Raw genomic sequence first — 19,728 nt, forward strand, 5'->3', positions numbered from 1 at the left:
GCTGCCTGGAGGAGAGACCGTGTCCAGCAAGGAAGCCATTCCCATGACACTGAGCATGACTATCTTAGCATTTCTCTATAGACAGATTCTCAAAGACAAGACAGCATGAAAGAGAGGAAAAATCAAAATAGAAACAAGACACATTGTTGCTTTAATCTTGATTTATTTTAAAAATAAGTCAATACTTTTATATATTTAATAATTATTTTGTAATGACAAATATTAATCAAACATGCCGTTTGCTCATGTTCAGTGTATGTAATTAAATAGTTTACTCTTATCATGCTACCATGGGTTCATTATGATTATTTACCTGATTTCTCAGATCAAAATTTCATGCACACACACACAGATTAAAAAATTGTGTAAGATTACACATTTAATAAGTATCATAGCTGTAATTTGAACCTGATGAGACTAGCTCTATAATCCATGCTTTTAGATTTCTTTATATCTAATAGATTATGATAGTATTCTAAGGACATATTAATTAACAAGTATGGGGCCTCCCCGGTGGCGCAGCGGTTGAGCGCTGGGTTGCGAAGCTGCCCGCGGCCTCTGCGGCGCCAGTTCGATCCCCGGCTGCTCCCCGGCCACCGGAGGAGGGTCCCACATGGCGCGCAGACCTCTCCTGCCGCCCGCTGCTCCCCTCAGCAGTGTACTTCGGTCCTTCTGCCTGCTCTGCTCCCCGCTCTGACTCTGGTGAATTCTCTCACCCTCCCGCGCTTCTGACTGTACCCAGTGCATGTATAAACAAAACAAACAAATAAATAAAGCATGCCTCTATAAAAAAAAAAAAAAAAAAAAAAAAAATTAACAAGTATGGATTCTGCAAGGAGCAAGGGATGTAGCCAGTATGACATTGATATGATGATTAATGATAATTGTTCCAGTAATGGAGGTGAGTGTTTGTGCTTGCCCAAACTTTTCTAAAAGTAATGGGGTTTTTAGATATCTTGAGGAACCTGCTGATGAGATAAGGAATTATAGTATACGAGGGGGAATTCTATAAAATTGATTGGACTGAAAGTACTGTAAAAAATATCAATTATATGAAAGTAATTATTAGAAAGAGCTACCCACCCCTGTTTATTTTAAGCAGGAGCTTAAATTGGCCTCCCATTTTTTCTCTAAGCTACCCTCTGCTATTCAGCATTCCTTTAATAATATGTTACTCTACTTATAATGTTACCCTGCAACTTACGAATTGTCGATTGAATTAAATAGAACCTAGCCATCCCATTTATCTTTGCACTTTTTAATCATTCTAGTATCTGAAGTTCATTAATATCTGCTCTCTTCTCCACCTACACCAACTCAATCCTGTCTTTATTGATCCCCCAAAACAGAGCATCCATTCCGAAGAGATTTGAGAGTGTAATGTACTCAATAATTGCAATAAATTCCTTCTTATTTTGCTTAACTTTATTAACTCAGTCACTAATTTGATATTTTTTATTCTCCAGTTTCTTGCCAAGCACAGTGCTAGCCTGTAATGATATCATAGTCAACAAAATAAACAACAAAGCAAATACCGGACATTTATATAACCAACGATTTGATAATATAAAACACATTAAAAAATCAATGAACAATGATAAACCCTGTGGGGGCTCTTAGCTCATGAGTATGGGTAAGGAAAAGAGACAAAGGGAAATAAAAGACAGTAGCAGAGTTAGACAGAAAGAGCAGGAGACAGACAGACAGACAGACTCCAGAAAGATTATATGGTTCTAAAAATAAAAAAATTTAAAAATTAAGAAAAAATTTAAATGGATATAAATATAACATAAATATATAATAACTATTTTCTTTAAAAAATATATTGTATGTAGGCAAAAACCAGATATTTGGACTGATGAACCAAATTTACTTGCCTACATGCTAGTTACAGCTACTTTATACTATAGTCTTTCAATGAGACTGGGACAGACTGAGGTTTCATGAAACATTTTCTAGGCTCCTAAGTTAGTGTGTACTTATTATTTTACTTCCATTCCTCTGGGATACCACAAGGTAGAGGTCATAATCTACATATTTTTATGCCAAAAAATACAAAGCATAGTGCCTTTTTTATTTTAACAGGCTTAAAATGTAAGATAAATAAATAAAAATGAAAAAATTAATATCTTCACCTTAATAATGCACTTAGTTTACTTATACTTGTTTTTGAGTAATTTAGTATTGCATGCCTTTCAAGAAGGAATAAAAGCATCATATCATATGAACAGGTATAGTTAGACATAGTCCAGGTATACAAGGAGTTGATAAATGGCTAGAAGTACATCTGCCCTGTCCGTGTCCCCTGGCCATAGTCTTGGCAGCGCACACAGTCTCCTTTGAGCCAGGCAGACCAGACATAAGTGAGCCTCCAGGGAAGAAGACTTGGACCAAATGTAGGTGTGTTAAATATATTCTCTGGCCTCTGTTTCTGTCTTCTTGTATTGCTTCTGCAATACCTACCTAAGCAGACATCAGACATACATCTCTAGGATGTGTGGAACTGCAGATCTGGGTGCTTTCCCACAGTCAGTGCAAAGATCAAATTGATTTCCATTTTCAGGAGAGAACAACTGGCTCTTGGTGAGTATCTGAAGCTACCAAGAGACTGGTTGAGAGTAGGCACTGTTTTGCTGTTTAAGAAAAAGAATGTCAAGAAAAGCGATTAAAAATGGAACATTCAGGGCACACTCTATCCTTTCTAAATTTGAGAAATTCTGGAATTCAGGAGAGGTGTGAGGCCTTTTGGGTGATGGAACTTCTCACAAAGGATATGCTTCCTATTCTAGAAGTCTGTTAGAGTCTGTATTATCTTTGAGAATAAACAAAGGATGGCAAATGGTGACTGGTACAATGAAAATATTTCTGTTCACAAATGGTCACAAGATCTCAAAGTTTAATGCTCTTAGTTTTGAAGGACAGGTAAGTAGAAAAAGGAAATTCCACATGTCCTGGCGCTTCAAAATAGAGCCTATTGTGCAGTATATTTGAGTCAAAGGAAATGGAAGAGAATGTGAAGTAGTAGAATGTGCTTGGATGTAAGAAAGCCATGTGTTCATGAGAAAATAGGAAGGTTCTGTATGATGTGTAACTCAGAGGTTTTCAAAGACACTATAATCCTGAGCTCAAGGATATTGGAGCTATGATTACACCTGAAAACGTGATTACACCTGAAAATGTGAGTCGAGGACAGAGAATGAATAAATGTCTTTGCGAGTGCCCAGGGAGGAAAATATGTGAGCAACATAACTGAGTAAACATGATTAAGACTATGTGATATAATTTAATAACAGCTAATGCTTGTGGAGAATAACCATGTCCAAATCCTTCATATGCAATATCATTTGAATTGCCGTAAGACATTTCAGTAAAGTAGGCCTGATTATCACTATCCCCACTCTACAGGAGAAGGAATGCCTGTGCATGTTAGGTAAGTGCTCTGTGCAGTATTACACAACTGCTAGGTAATGAAACCAATGCTGAAATTTTGCTCGGACTCTAAACTCAGTGTTATTAATCAGTCTGGAAGTGGGAATGTGTAATAACTTATGTGGCTGGTGATAGAAATAGGAATATTATAATGCCCTAAAGAAGAGCCAGTACACATTCTTTGCTGCCCCAAACACATCTTTTTCCCCAGGAAAAAAAAAAAACATTTTGTGAAGGCTTTGAGCACTAGAAAAAGAATCCCCCACTGGGAAACTACCTCAGGACTGCAGGAGTTACGGGGATGAGAACAAGGGAAATTCTCTTCCCATCCCCAAGTCACACTGACTTTCAAATATGTGATAGTAAAGAGAGGACGTGATGGTGACAATAATATGTATTTCAGTGGTTTATCCCTTAGTCCCAGTTGTGAGATATAGCCAGGAGATCTCCAGTGTTGTGGATTATGAGGGTGATTATTATGCGCCTGATTGGCTAGAGCCAGGACTGACTAGATGTAAATGAACATCTGAGAAGAAAACTTGGACCAAAGAAGGTGTGTGTTAACTCTGTTTTCCTGACTCTGTTTCTTGCATTGGTGCTTCAGTGCCTACCATGAAGTCTAATCAGAAAGGAGATATGGGGGCCTCCCCGGTGGCGCAGCGGTTGAGCGCTGGGTTGCGAAGCTGCCTGCAGCCTCTGCGGCGCCGGTTCGATCCTCGACTGCTGCCCGGCCACCGGAGGAGGGTCCCACATGGCGCGCAGACCTCTCCTGCCGCCCGCTGCTCCCCTCAGCAGTGCACTTCGGTCCTTCTGCCTGCTCTGCTCCCCGCTCTGGCTCTGGTGAATTCTCTCACCCTCCCGCGCTTCTGACTGTACCCAGTGCATGTATAAACAAAACAAACAAATAAATAAATAAATAAAACATGCCTCTATTAAAAAAAAAAAAAATTTTAAAAAAAGAAAGGAGATATGGACCTCCAGAAGCCAAAAAATCTGCAGATGAGTCTACTTTTGCACGATCAATGAAAATGATAGAATAACTTACATTTTCATGTGAGAAATTTTATGTGCCAATCAAGTAGAGTACAGAAAATAATTTGCTGCAAAAATGAGTGAATTTATGAAAAGGACCTGAATTCAGTTTTTATGAATAAGAGACATTAAGTGAAGATGCAAATTCATTCATACATTTTCAAGAGATAATGTGTTGGTGATCAGTTTCTCTAATCACAGCACAAAGTGACTTAGCCTTGCAGCCTTACAAGATCTGTCTATCTATGTACTCCATTCATATTCTCCTTACCTCTTCTCCTACCTCCAGAATAGAACCTAAGACAATGGCTCATATTTATAAACCATGACTTACCAATAAATCTGAACCATTTTTTCCTCCATGTTTCCTTTTATCAGAACTTCTTTGTGCAAAGAGTTCATAATCAAAAAGAGATCTGGAACTAATAACAGAGAGATTTTAGTCTGTTCATTGGCGGAGGAACTGGAAATGACACAGATAATGACATTCAAATCTCTTGTCAGGTGAGTGCGACTTAAGAATGAGAGAACATTGTGATTCTGGAAGATTGTCATAAAAAATTAATAAATAAACCTGGAGAGAAATGTATACTTCACATTTTAATACTATTCTGTATTAACAGAAGCCATTTTTTAGTCTCATTTACAGGGAAGACCGATTTGGTTTCTTAGGTTGGTCTCTTGTCTAATACCACAGTCATCCTCATTATTTGTGGTGCTGTCCTAGAAGATTTCCATTTCCCCAGTGCTCAGAGACATGCCAGAGGAAAACATCACTCTTGTCAGTGAGTTCATCCTGGTGGGCTTCCCCACCGCCCCATGGCTACAAATCCTACTGTTCTTCATCTTCCTTTTAGCCTACCTGCTGGTGTTAGTAGAAAATCTGGTCATCATGCTAACTGTTTGGGTTACTAACTCCCTTCATAAGCCCATGTACTATTTCCTGTGTAGTTTATCCTTCTTGGAGGTCTGGTATGTGTCTGTTACAGTCCCCAAGATGTTGGATGGTTTTCTCCTGCAGAGACGACGCATCTCCTTCAAAGGTTGCATGACCCAGCTCTACTTCTTTATTTCGCTTGCCTGTACAGAGTGTGTGCTTCTGGCAGCCATGGCCTATGACCGTTATGTGGCCATCTGCCACCCTCTTCAATATCCAGTCATCATGACCACAGGTCATTGTGTGCAGCTGATAGCTTTCTCCTATATGAGTGGTTTTATGATCTCTGTCATCAAGGTCTATTTCATTTCTCATGTTGCCTTCTGTGGCTCCAATGTCATGAACCACTTTTTTTGTGACATCTCACCCATTCTCAAACTGGCCTGCAAAGATATGTCTACAGCTGAGTTAGTGGACTTTGCCTTGGCTATTGTCATTCTTGTCTTCCCACTCATCACCACCATCCTCTCCTACGTCTACATTGTCTCCACCATTCTGCGTATACCATCCACCCAGGGAAGAAAGAAGGCCTTCTCCACCTGTGCCTCTCACCTCACTGTAGTTATCATTTATTACACAGCCATGATTTTTATGTATGTTCGTCCCAGAGCCATTGCATCCTTTAATTCCAACAAACTAATCTCGGCTGTGTATGCGGTCCTCACACCCATGCTCAATCCATTCATCTACTGCCTGAGGAACCAGGAAGTCAAGAATGCTATTAAGAAGACCATGGGAGTTCAAAAGTGACTTCTGCTTAACTGAGTCCTGCTGCCTGGAGGAGAGACCGTGTCCAGCAAGGAAGCCATTCCCATGACACTGAGCATGACTATCTTAGCATTTCTCTATAGACAGATTCTCAAAGACAAGACAGCATTAAAAGAGAGGAAAAATCAAAATAGAAACAAGACACATTGTTGCTTTAATCTTGATTTATTTTAAAAATAAGGCAATACTTTTATATATTTAATAATTATTTTGTAATGACAAATATTAATCAAACATGCCGTTTGCTCATGTTCAGTGTATGTAATTAAATAGTTTACTCTTATAACGCTACCATGGGTTCATTATGATTATTTACCTGATTTCTCAGATCAAAATTTCATGCACACACAAAGGGATTAAATAATTGTGTACATTTAATAATACTTGTGTACATTTAATAAGTATCATAGCTATAATTTGAACCTATGAATCTAGCTCTATAATCCATGCCTTTAGATTTCTTTATATCTAAGAGGCTGATAGTTGTGATAGTAGTTCTAAGGACACATTAATTAACAAGTGTAGATGTCTGCAAGGACCAAGCAATCCAGCCAGTAAGTTATAGACATGATGGTTAATGATAATGGTGGCAGTAATGGCGGTGAGTGTTGTTTGTGCTTGCCCTCGGTTAGTGATGCTAGACAACCATTAATATTAAATAATAATACTGATCATTTCACAATTCTCTGTCAGTTTTAGCTTGGGCTATAGCAGCTCATTTTTTATTAAAAGGGTGGAAACATTTGTTTCATGACAGTTAAATGATTCAGTATTATTGCAACTTTTGCACTTGGTGTGTGTGTCTCTTGAGACATTTCTTTTAAGCCCTTGAATTCTTGTATTCTTGTGACTATTATCAGCAAACAATGGGATATCATTTCATCATTATATGTAGTAGCTGAAATCTTCAATCAATATAACTTATGTTCTGTATTCAAATAAGGTGAAAGGCAAACAGGTTTTTCTAAAACCAGTGGGAGTCTTGGCTGTCTTGAGGAACCTGCTGACAAGATAAGGAAGTGTAATATACAAGGGAGAATTCTACAAAGTTGAACTGAAAGTACACATATAAGAAAATTTAAGTATATGAAAGAAATAATCAGAAAAAGCTACCATCCTGTCCATTTTAAGTGGGAGCCTAAATTATTCTATTTTTGCTCTGAACTACTCTCTGCTATTCAACAGGTAAACTCAGGTATTGAATACACTGTGCCCAGATTTTCTGCTATTTATTATTAATACCGCATTTGCCACTAGGAAATGTTTAGCTCCTTTCTGAGATAATTTAGGTGAGTTTACTGCACACATTTGCTTATTCCCTTTTAGTTTCCTTCATTCTATTATCAGGGTAAATCAGGCTATATTTTAAGATCTGTCAAAAAATAGCCCCAATGTTTGTTCACAAAACCAGACCTTTAAAGCAGCCTCAGTGGGAATTAGGATATTGGGAAATAGTTGGTCTTTGAAGCTTACACAGCAGCATTACCAATTGTTAGCTTTGTGTTTCCATAGGTTTTTAGAATTTTGCCATCTTTGAACTTAAGTTTCTTCATTTCTGAATTGTGGGATAGTGTGTGTCAAACATGTCTGTATGCTGAAACTAGCTTGGTGATCTCTATTATCAATATTCAGTTATTGAACACTGGCTGATACAATCATCCTGGGAAAACTATTATTTATTCTGAACCTTGATTTTTCTTGTTGGAAAATTGAGAATATTAGTAACATTTTATGGAGCTGTTAAAAGGATTAAACTAAATCATATATATGAAGTCTTTAGCACATTGGAGAAATGCACTTTATTAGTGTTTATCTCCATTTTTGCAAGGTCTGCTCTTATGTATTCACAGATGGCCCTTCTGATGGCAGTTCTCCCATTTATGAAATAGAGGTGACCTTAGTGATTTGATTGACTGGGTTGTTTCTGAATGAAGATATTAAAATTTGGAAGAATTCAGAGATTTCTGGTGTTACATATTAAATGAATAATTTTATAGTCCCTAAAATATCTGGAATTGTCCTACATTTCCAATATTTCAACTATTGCTAATAAATTATTAAATCTTGAATATTAAGAAGCAGAGTTCAAAAAATATCAAATAAACTCCTACATTAGATAAGTGATGAAAATACATATCTGTATTGTTCTATTGAATTTTATAATTATTTCACCTAATTTTATTTTTAATAAAGGATATTAATAAAATAATTTGATATGTCCTTTATAACTTTGTGTTTTTATAAAAGCAATTAACAGAAAATCTTTGGTTTTGTCTTATTTTTAGTCACAAAAACAATTTTAAAAGAATGCTCTAAAGATGGTGACAAAATTCTGTTTCTCAGTGAACTTATATTTATTCGTCTAATCTCTAACAGGATAGGATTTAACAGGGGACTGAGAAAATCTCCAAATATTGCACAGTGACAATCAGCTGCTGCCACTACACTTAATGGTTTTCAGATCTGAGCACAAGGCCACTTCTAGTTCCACTGGCCTAACTTCCTTCTGTACTTGGAAAGGCTGAGCTGTCTTGTACTTTCCTCCAGACCCTGTTGAGTCATGGTCTCCTAGGTCTTCTCTAAGGTAACAGGAGACATGGAAGAGGAAGAAAACATTAGAAGGAAGAAAATGCTGCAATCTAATATTGGGAGCAGCGATGCCATCAGCTGCCTGTTCCATGTGTCCTCTGCATGGTCTTCCGCCCTCCTTTGCTTTGAGTTCTTGCTTGTGTCCTTTTTAGATCTCTATGGAGAGATATTCCTCCTCGAAGCCTTTGTGAATCACTATTTTTAAGAGGTAGGGAAGATAAAAGCAATGTGAAGTAATTCAAAAGGGGGGCCTCCCTGGTGGCGCAAGGGGTTAAAATGCAACCTATGAAGCTAACCGCAGCTTCTGCAGCACGAGTTCGATCCCCGGCCAGCCAGGAAACAACCCACATGGCACAGTCTCTCCTGACTCGCCCGCTGCTCCCCTCAGCAGTGTATTTCATCAGTCTGCCTGTTCTGTTCCCCACTCTGTCTCTGGTGAATCCTCTTACCCCCCACATCTCTGGCCTGTACCCCAGCTCTTGTATGCATAAATAAATAAATTTTTTTTAAGAAATTCAAAAGAAAGCATGAAAACAAGAGCAGTTTCTTTAAAAGATAAGATTCAAAATTGCTATTTCTCAATTTGCTCTACCCAGGATCGTTCAGTCCCTAGCTTTATGTACAGTTGTCAGTGTTTGAAGTTTAAGACTACTTCTCTTGGTTGGAAGGAGTGGAGAGAATGTTGTGCTTCTAATGTCCTATTAACACTTATATCAACTTTACTATACTTTGACCCTATCATAATTAGCCCCTCTGAATAATATTAAAAACCTTAAAGTAATGTCACAGAAAACATTCACTTTCTAGACAAGCAGAGAAAATAAATATTTGGGACTAAGATTAGGATAAGTCACCAGACTGATTTGCCAGGAACCTGTTACTTCTCCCTTTCTTCATTGGCTCATCATCTAGCATATTCTGTTGTTGACTCTTAGAGATCACTAGGGACATTTCTCTAACTTTCTGTTATTGTTGCTCTTGAAAATCCTGGAGAATCTGTGAATCAGATCCCTAAGGATGTGCCTTTTAAAGAGCAGTTGTCGCTACTGAGCAGTGGGCTCACTTCATCCCGGCCCTGCGCAGCTCTCAGCTCTCTCAGATGAGACTGTGGGAGGATTCAACTTCAAGGCCAATCCAGGTTCAATGACAGAGAAATGAGAGAACAAAAACAAGAGAGAGAGTGGAGTGGAAAGAGACGCACATTGAATAGATACAGAGAAAAAACATACAAAAAGAAAAATCTCTCCATCATTGGCTTTTATCATTAAGCAGGGTCATCCAAAAGGCCCAGAAATAATCTTTCAATGTTGGGTTTTAAAGTGTTACTGCAAATATGAATTGAGGTGATGCTGAATTTTCTTTGAATAAAAGTGGAATCAGTGTTCATTTTCCTGTAACTCTTCTGGACACCAGACTCTTTCCCAGGTGAGTAGAATCACATGGAACTTTTGAGTTTCACAGAGAAGACATTTTCTAGGTTTTAGGTCAGACTATTCCAAAGATTCTCCTTTATTTCCTTTTCTCTTCTTTTTCCCTTTTCTGCCACCTATCTGCAACTTCTTTGAAGTGGAAAAGCAAATACTCACAGAGACTATATTGATGATAGTCTCTGGAACCCTTTCCACAGATCTAATGATTAGATTCCTGAACCAAGATCTTCAAGCCAGACTCAACCAAGAAAACCTGCCTTACACAGGTCCCCAACTAAAAACTGTAACAAAGTGCAATATGATGAGGCATATGGTTTTAATTAAACATCAGAAATGATTTATTTACTGAGCACCAACCACACATGAGGAACTGTGCTGGACATTGGGATAAAAAGACAAGCTGAAAATAGGATAACCTTGATGTTTTCAATGAGTTCACAAATGCCATAGTGGTGACAGGTAAGTAGAGATCCATAAGTATTACAAAACCAAATAGCTGGGGGTGGTGAGCAGAAAGTGAGTGGTGGTAGTGGGAATTATGGTTTTATAGGATGAACCTATCAAAGTGGGCATCTTTCAGGTAGAAAGAGAAGGAATTTCAGGTGGAAGACAGTTGTGCACAGGCACAGTCTTGGAGGAGGATGTTGCCCTACAGAGCTGCAGGTTCTTTTCTGCCTTATTGCAATGTATTTCCCTCCTTCCTGCCTATTGCTTCTATTTTAGATGCAAATCATCCTCATCAAATTTCTGTCTCTTTACTCTGTACCTTTGCATTTGTTCTTCTCTGTCTCTAATATTTTTCCTCCTCCCCAAAACTCTCTAAGGTTCACTTCAGTTCAAATGTCTTCCGTGGTTAAGATTTTCTGGGCTCCTTTATCAGAAAGAATTATTCTCTACTCTAGATTCCCAGTACTTGGTGTTCTATTGTAATTCTTATTACATTATATCCTAATCCTCCCTTTGTCTCCTGTACAACTCCAGTATCTATTTTACTGGTGTTTTCAGTGCCTGGAACTACCTGGCTCAGGTGTAAGAGTTGTGGTGAATAGGGAGGGTGGGTAAGGGAGTGGGAAACTAAAACTAACATTTTTAAATTGGAAATGACCTGGATATTATCGGAACAGTAGTAGCCATGTAAAGTTAGCAGTCAAAGGTAAGGAAAGAGAAGGGTGACATGATGGTACAGTGTTCTCAAGCAGATACAAAAAATATGGCTAGTAAAGAGAATTATTTTTAGAAAGAGAACTGACAGATTAACTTTAAAAGTTGTAGGAACTGATTCAGATAAGGAGAACCTGACAGAAGAATTTTTAAAGCATCAGCATCATCAGGTCCCTCAACTGCTCAAAACCTTTCAAAAATGGCCCCGATCCACCCAGAGCAAAGGCAACAGAATTACCACTGCTTAAATGGATCATGATGATAAGTTCTTCATCCCCTCTCTTAGTCCTTACTTCAACTTTATTTCTCCCTTCTAGTCACTTTTGTTCCAATACTGATCTCCTTGTTGTCCCTAAGGTCACCAGACAGTGACTGATGCCTTCACCTTCTTCCTGTCTCTGCTTAACAAGGTTTATCTTTATTTAAAAAAAAAAAAGATTTATTTTTATTTATTTATACAAGCACTGGGTACAGTCAGAAACACGGGAGGGTGAGAGAATTCATCAGAGCCAGAGAGGGGAGCAGAGCAGGTAGAAGGACCGAAGTACATTGCTGAGGGGAGCAGCGGGCGGCAGGAGAGATCTGCGGGCCATGTGGGACCCTCCTCCGGTGGCCGGGAAGCATCTGGGGATCGAACTGGCTCTGCAGAGGCTGCAGGCAGCTTTGCAACCCAGCGCTCAACCGCTGCACCACTGGGAAGGCCCAACAAGGTTTATCTTTTAAAAAAAAAAGATTTATTTATTTTTGCACTTTTGGGATGTGCAGAAGTGCAGGAGGTATGAGGATTCACCAGAGATGGAGTGGGGAGCAGAACAGGCAGATCTACTGAAAAACACTGCTGAGGGGAGCAGCGGGCAAAGCAGAAGAGGTCAGCTGCACCATGTGTTTTGCTCCCTGATTGAATTTGTGCTGTAGAGGCTGGCAGTAGCTTGATAGTGCTGTCTTTTAACCCCTGCGCCACCAGGGAGGCGCTTATCAAGGTTTATCTTGACCATCCCCATACTCCTGACTTTTCCTTACCTTGGTCTATTTTCTCCATAGAATTTATAATTACCTACATTTATATTTATATTATATTTATTCAAAAATTTGAGGACTGGTTTTATTGGTGTATCTCTCCACTAGAATAAAACCTCTTAAGATTGAGGATTTTGGACTGTTTTTTTTTCTGGTCAGTTACTTTAAGCATCTAGCACAGTGTCTGTCACCTAGTAGGTGCTCAGTGAATATTTATGAAAAGAGATTTCTGATATAAGAAATAGAATTGTGCAGTTGGAAGAACTGGTGTTAGAAAAGAAGGAAGGAATGAGCAAATACCAAAAGGTGAGCATAATGATTGGGTAGTGGGAAGTTGAATAAATACACATTTTATAGCTTTGTCTTTGTAAAAGAAGTAAAACTGTTTGAGTGAAGGAGGGAGAGGTTGGCAATTTGGTGATCAGAAGCAAAAGTCTTTGGGAAAAGTGGAGAGTGAATTGATCTAAAAATAGTTCAAGACTATTTACAATAGTTAAGGTGTGGAAGCAACCCAAATGCCCAAAAACAGATGACTGGATGGAGAGGATGTGGTACATATGCACAATGGAATGTTGCTCAGCAATCAAATAAGAGGCACATGCAGTTTGCAGCAACATGGATGGAGCTAGAAGGGATCATGCTCAGTGAAATAAGTCAGAAAGAAAAAGTAAAATACCGGATGGTCTTACTCATAGCAGGAATTTGGAGGACCTGGATAGGATACCAGGAAAAAGACTAATCAATACAAAGTAAAAATCAGAATCAACAAGCAACTGTAAACCAGAGACATACTGGGGGGGTGGGGAGGGAGGGAGGGGCAGGGAAAGGAAGTACTAGAGTCAAAATAAGGGGGGGTACAATTGTATGGGGATAATAACCAAAATGAAAATGCATACATTGTGCAAAGATGAAAAAAAGATGTAAGAATTATATAAAATAAAATAAAATATTTAAGTAAAAAATAAAAATAAAATAAAATAAAAATAGTGAAAGAGAGCCAGCCATTGTTTGTGACCCAGCTGAGCTCCATGGCCATAAATTTATGGTGGTATCATCTCATCTATTCTCTTCTGTGATTTTTCTCCAGAAGGGCTCAGCTGCCCAGATGCATTAAGATGTCCCCACTTGTTTCTTTGAAGGTCACCTTTGAGTGCAATATTAGTACCTTCCTCCAGTAGGCTGCCTGAACAGGTGTCTTTCTTATTCCTATAACACAGTAGACTTGTCATGACTTGTTTACTTGCTTTATCTGTCTCATGACTTTGAATGGGGACATCGGATTTTCTCATCTTCACATTTTCAGATGCAGCATGAGGCCAGATCTCTAATAAGGATTCAAGAGATCTGAATCTTAACTACTAACAATGCTGTAGAGTCTGCATTCATTATTGAAACTTTTAGTATTTTAGAATGCAGATCTCCCAATTCTTCATTCTACTGGTCTGTAGGTTCCTTAATGTCTAGTGCTCTGTCAATATTGAGGCTCCTTTTGTCCATGTTGAGTCCCCTGCTATGTCACTCTTTTGGTTTCCGAGTCCTGACATATCTGAGATGAGTGAGTGTGCATTTACATGTAAAAATTCCTTCACAACCTTGTCCTGTAATTGTTCATATTTAGGCTATGTGCTTCCATATATCACATCTCTTGGGCAAAAATTACCTCCTCAAGAGAGTTGTTAAAATTAATTAAAGGATAACTCTTTATAATGAAGAAAGAAGTCAAATTTGAGTTCTAGTTCATTGGATCTTTTCTCCAACACATATAAACAACTATGTTATTTGAGCTCTGAAGGTTTTAGGTCACAAAGTACATATAAATCAGAAATAATTACTGAACATATAGAAAATTCCACATCTTATCCTCCTTTCTAGTTCCCTGAATTTTGCCTTTCCCTCCCAGGTCATTTCTGCTGGTCTCCTTGAAAAGTAGATTTCTCTTTTAGGTTAATTTTACTTATAATCTCAATCCAATTTTTATCATTACTTTTATCATCCTTTATCTCCACCTCTAAAGAAAATGTTTTTAAATTTCAATCCTCTCCTCAGGTCATAAGGTACAACAGGGAAGCCCAGGCCTCTTCTGATGTTTACTCTCTTTACCTGCTCCCAAGGAAGTTCCTTAAATCAACGTGTTTTAAGCAGCGTCCATAACATGGAGGTTTCAGAGTCAGCAAGTAGATAAAATGAATCAAGTAACACTTCCTACAGTACAAAAACTTTGAACCAGTCTTTAAGAGGATATATATATTGATAATCACATAAATTAATTTGGGGTCAAATGTGAATTATTATAAATATATATTATGTAACTATCATAATTACATGTAACTATTACATATTATATGTTGATATATAAACCATACTATATAATAGATATATAGAGATTATATATTATAGGTAATATCATATCTATAATATTACCTATAATATTACAATTAACATATATTTATGTGTTCATAATAAATATAAATATGATATGTAATATTATATTTATGTATAAAAATGATTATTATTAGTAGTGCTATTAGGAACCATCTAAAAAATAAAAAGGTATTCAATAATTCTAAGAGGGAAGATACTTCTTCATTCAACTTTTTAAGCCATGGACATAAGAATAGGCAGAAAATTTTAACCACCTATGTCAGAGTCTTTAAAAAGACTTAAAACAAGCTGAGGAGTAGGCTAGGGCAGGCGACTCTGTTCAGGAGCATTTTTCCATTTGATATTCTGCTTTTATTTCCTCCAGAAGTTGAACTTCTCTGCTTCTCTGGCCTGCTTCCTGGACCATTGTCAGCACTTAGTCCAATCATCATGGCGTCCTGCTCATAGCTGCCCATGAAATCTGGGATAATAAAAGCATTTATTCCAGTGATTCTGGAAGACAGCTTTCTCACCCAGATCTGAAGGCCTGACCCTGATTCTGATCTCATGAATCTGCTTTGAGATGCTTAGCTTAGTGTCCACGGTGGATTTATTTTCAAGTCCTCTTCTGATGTCTGATTTTCCTTAGAGGATCCTGTGGCCACTCCGCAAGTATCAGATCATCCCCAGGTCCAGAATCAAATACCAAGATCAAGTTTAAAGATAAAGTAACTGCCGTTTATCATGTAGCCTCAGTTCCCCTGGCTGGTGATGTGGATCCCACTCTTGGATGTGGTGCTCTCATCATTACATTCTCTTTGTGTCCTAACTATGTATAAGGAAAACATCACCCTGGTCAGCGAGTTCATCCTGGTGGGCTTCCCTACTGCCCCTTGGCTGCAGGCTCTGCTCTTCTTCTTCTTCCTTATTACTTACCTGTTTGTGCTGTTGGAAAATTTGGTCATCATCCTGACTGTATGGGTCACTAGTTCTCTGCATAAGCCCATGTACTACTTTCTGGGCACTCTGTCTTTTTTGGAGGCCTGGTATATATCCGTCACTGTTCCCAAGATGCTTACTGGATTCCTCCTTCATCCTAACACCATCTCCTTCCTGGGATGCATGACCCAGCTCTATTTCTTCATCTCACTTGCCTGTACTGAATGTGTACTTTTGGCAGCTATGGCCTATGACCGTTACATGGCCATCTGTTGGCCTCTTCGCTATCCAGTCATGATGACCACAGGATTTTGTGTTCAACTAACCATCAGTTCCTGGGTGAGTGGCTTCACTATCTCCATGGCAAAGGTGTATTTCATCTCCAGAGTGGCCTTCTGTGGCAATAACATCTTGAACCATTTTTTCTGTGATGTGTCCCCCATCCTCAAGCTGGCCTGCAAAGACTTTTCTATGGCTGAGATGGTAGACTTTGCCCTAGCCATCGTCATCCTTGTGTTTCCTCTATCAGCCACTGTCCTCTCCTATGCCTTCATCGTCTCCACCATCCTGCACATCCCCTCAACCAGTGGGCAGCGGAAGGCCTTCTCCACATGTGCATCTCACCTCACGGTGGTGGTCATCTTCTACACAGCTGTGATCTTCATGTATGTCCGACCTCGGGCCATTGCTTCATTCAATTCTAACAAGCTGGTCTCAGCCATATATGCAGTCTTTACTCCCATGCTCAACCCTATCATTTACTGCCTGAGGAACAAGGAGGTCAAAGATGCCATCAGAAAAACCGTGACAAGTGGACTAGCCCTTTTCTCAAGAGAGTCTCCTTTCTGAAGAGACCCAGACATTCCTTTTCAGTTCACGATTTGACTAAACCTTAAAAACATCTTCATTAGTGGTAGAAGAGCTAAAAAGAAACTTCTCCAAAGAGGAAATACAAATGGCCAACAGGCATATGAAAAAATGTTCGACATCACTTGTAATCAGGGAAATGCAGATCAAAACGACAATGAGATACCATCTCACACCAGTGAGAAAGGCACATATTAAAAAAACTAGCAACAACAAATGTTGGCGAGGATGTGGAGAAAAAGGAACTCTCCTGCACTGCTGGTGGGAGTGCAAACTGGTCCAACCACTATGGAAAGCTGTGTGGAGATTCCTCATCCTACTAGACAGAGCTTCCATATGATCCAGCAATTCCACTCCTAGGTATTTACCCAAAGGACACAGAAACATTAATTCCAAAGAGCACCTGCACCCCTATGTTTATAGCAGCACTATTTATAATAACTAAGCTTTGGAAACAACCCAAATGCCCCAAAATAGATGACTGGATCAAGAAGATGTGGTACATATACACAATGGAGTATTACTCAGCATTCAAAAAAGATAAACACATGCAATTTGCAGCAACTTGGATGGAGCTGGAAGGGATCATGCTCAGCAAAATAAGCCAGAAAGAAAAAGAAAAATACCAGATGGTCTCACTCATAGCAGGAATCTAGAAAACATAAATAAGGGACCAGGAAAAAGAATAGCTATAAGAAAGAAAAAATCAAAATCAACAAACAACTATGAACTAGAGACATATTGGGGGGGGGAGGCGGGGAAAGGAGGGTTTGGGGTCAAAATAAGGGGGTTGCAATTGTATGGGGAATATAAAAATAAAATAAAATAAAAAATCTTCATTAACTGACAGTCTGCAACTATAAAAATATTTGCTGCACCTCCCCCTGCAGTGACCCTTAGGGCTAATGGCTTGCGCCACGGTCCCTAGGTCCGGCTTGGCAACCAGTGCGCAGGGGGAGAACAGCAAAACCCCCTGAAGACATACCTGCTGCACTTCCCCCTGCAGTGACCTCTAGGAATCCCTAGGTCCGGCTGGGCAAGGAACCAGCACGCAGGGGGAGAACAGCAAACTCCCTGAAGACATAGATAAGACGGAAGCCTGTTGAAAGATAACGACCACCAGGAGCCACTACAGGAATGCTGTCTGCACAGAAACTTATCTCGCCTTCTCAAGGCCCACAAACTTTATTCTAATACAACTGTCTCTCTAAAATCTTTTCTCTTTCTAAAATCTTTTCTCTTTCTCTGTCTAAAAAGGTCATTGGTTGCTGATTAAAAAAGAACATATGAAATCTAATAACTAGGCTAATTCAAATGAAACGTTACTAAACTCTGTGTATTAATAGAACTGTTAGCTTAATAATTTCTCTGTTGTATGCTTAGCTTTGTTAGCATTAATCTTAATGATAAAAATATTACATTGTGAAAAGTAAAATTCACCCGTGTTAATTAATAGTAATTTAGTGGTAGTGAGTAGTTAAAACAAAAAGTAATCATATAAAACAAAAAGTAAAATTAATAGCCTAACTACTTAGGAATGCGCCTGGGTCCAGATGTAAATCACTGCCTTGTCAATGATAAGCTAAACCTATAAGCAAGCTGATTTCTTCACTGATGTTCACCATTCCTATGCTTTTAGAAAACATATATATACTGGTCACCAACTCAAATTAAATTACACTCAGATTTTCACTCTCTTGAAGTGTGTCTGTTTGTCATTTTTTTCACCGACGCCCTGACCACCCTGCACGCTTCTCTGAACCCTGAGGCGGCCTCATCATCTACTGCTGTGCTGGTCCGCGGCAAATATTGACTGCAGTAATTCAGGAATCAGTGGCCAGAAGCAAAGAAAATTTCCTTTTCTGTGAGGGCTCAATTAAATGCTTCCTTTTATAAGGCAGTAAAGGAAATAATCAAAACTCTAAGAGACATATATTAGTGAAAGATAAAATAATTTTATTTTCATGAAAATGTTAAAAAATAGAGGGGGGCGGAGCAACATGGCGGCGAGGAGACGCTGCGAGTAAGATCTCCCATTAAAAAAAAGTGAATAGGGAGGAAAAGCGGCAGGTCCCAGTGAGAACTGGGACACGGAAGATAAACGGGTGACTTCAGCGAACTGCCCGAAGAAGAAACTGGCCATAAAAGAGGACTAGAAGGGAGGGAAGCACAGAACCCTGCTCCCCTCCCCCGCCCACAGAGGCGGCACTCTCCGACCGGCAGAGAGGAGGAAACAACAAACCAAAACGGCCCACAAGAACAAACGACGTAGCAAGCGGGACCGTGAGTGGAAAGGAACTATTGCAGCCACCACACCCCGTGAACGGGAGCTGAGGCGAACCCTGCAGGATCCGCCGCGGCGGTGAGCGAACGGCTCCGGGCGCCATTAGAGAAGAACAAAGACCCCGGGAGACGCGCACACAGCCCGGGCTGCCGGTAAGCTGGCGCGGAAACGCGGCGCGCTCGGGGAGCTTGAAAAGCAAGTGCAGACCTGGATCGCGGCTGCCCAGGTCCCCGCGCCTGCGACCTAGGCTTGCAGGGAGACGCGCGGAGGTCCTCACTGAGGTGAAGGTCCCTCCCTGAGTAAGCAGGAACCAGGCGCCCAGGCACGGGAGCGGGGTGCAAAAGGCGCCATTCCCGCACCACTGAACTGGGCTACAGCCCGCATCCTGGAACTGAGGGCTTTGAACTGAGACCTGGGGCACGAAAATTCGGGGCGTGGTTTCTCCACGACGGTGGGGCACAAGGCAGACACAGCACCCCAAAGCTGTTGAGGTGTACCCTACCATTCCCGCTCTGTTCTCTGTCCCACGGGGTGGGGGGAGGCGAAAAACAGCCCCCCAAGGACAATAGGAGAGATCTCTGGCGCCACCTAGCGACCAGGAAAAAAAAAGTCACTAACACCCTATAAAACAGGACATTTCTTAAGACGGCTTGAAAAGGGCAGAAGGTTTCTGGAGGACCCAGTGGCCAGCCGGGAAGTTATTCCACGCCAGGCCCCTTCCGACCAGCAGTCTGAGCCCACAGAGGGAGCAGGCACCCACGTCCGGGGCAGACCGGGTGCGCAGAAGAGTGTGCCTGAAACCGGAGGCGCAGGGACTGCATCCCGCTTCGCCATTTGAGAACAGGGACATTTCTTCAGTAAAAACTGCCTAAAACCAGCAGAAAGCTCCCCCAGAAGACAGAGATGGCTCCTGG

At 40.0% G+C, this 19,728-nt stretch overlaps 2 protein-coding genes across 2 annotated transcripts; both read left to right on the forward strand.

Moving 5' to 3' along the window:
- Window positions 1-5,218: 5,218 nt before the first annotated feature.
- Window positions 5,219-6,148, forward strand: LOC119254963 (olfactory receptor 6-like). The gene has a single exon (XM_037521988.1). It carries the CDS (start codon window positions 5,219-5,221, stop codon window positions 6,146-6,148), a length of 930 nt encoding a protein of 309 aa, XP_037377885.1.
- Window positions 6,149-15,555: 9,407 nt separating this feature from the next.
- LOC119254604 (olfactory receptor 6) lies at window positions 15,556-16,760 on the forward strand. Its single transcript, XM_037521707.2, has one exon. The coding sequence runs from the start codon at window positions 15,556-15,558 to the stop codon at window positions 16,510-16,512; it is 957 nt and encodes a 318-aa protein (XP_037377604.1). The 3' UTR covers window positions 16,513-16,760.
- The last annotated feature ends 2,968 nt before the right edge of the window (window positions 16,761-19,728 follow it).

The sequence above is a fragment of the Talpa occidentalis genome, unplaced genomic scaffold (assembly GCF_014898055.3).
Source record: "Talpa occidentalis isolate TD23 unplaced genomic scaffold, MPIMG_talOcc4v2.1 talOcc4.3, whole genome shotgun sequence".
Lineage (NCBI taxonomy): Eukaryota > Metazoa > Chordata > Mammalia > Eulipotyphla > Talpidae > Talpa > Talpa occidentalis.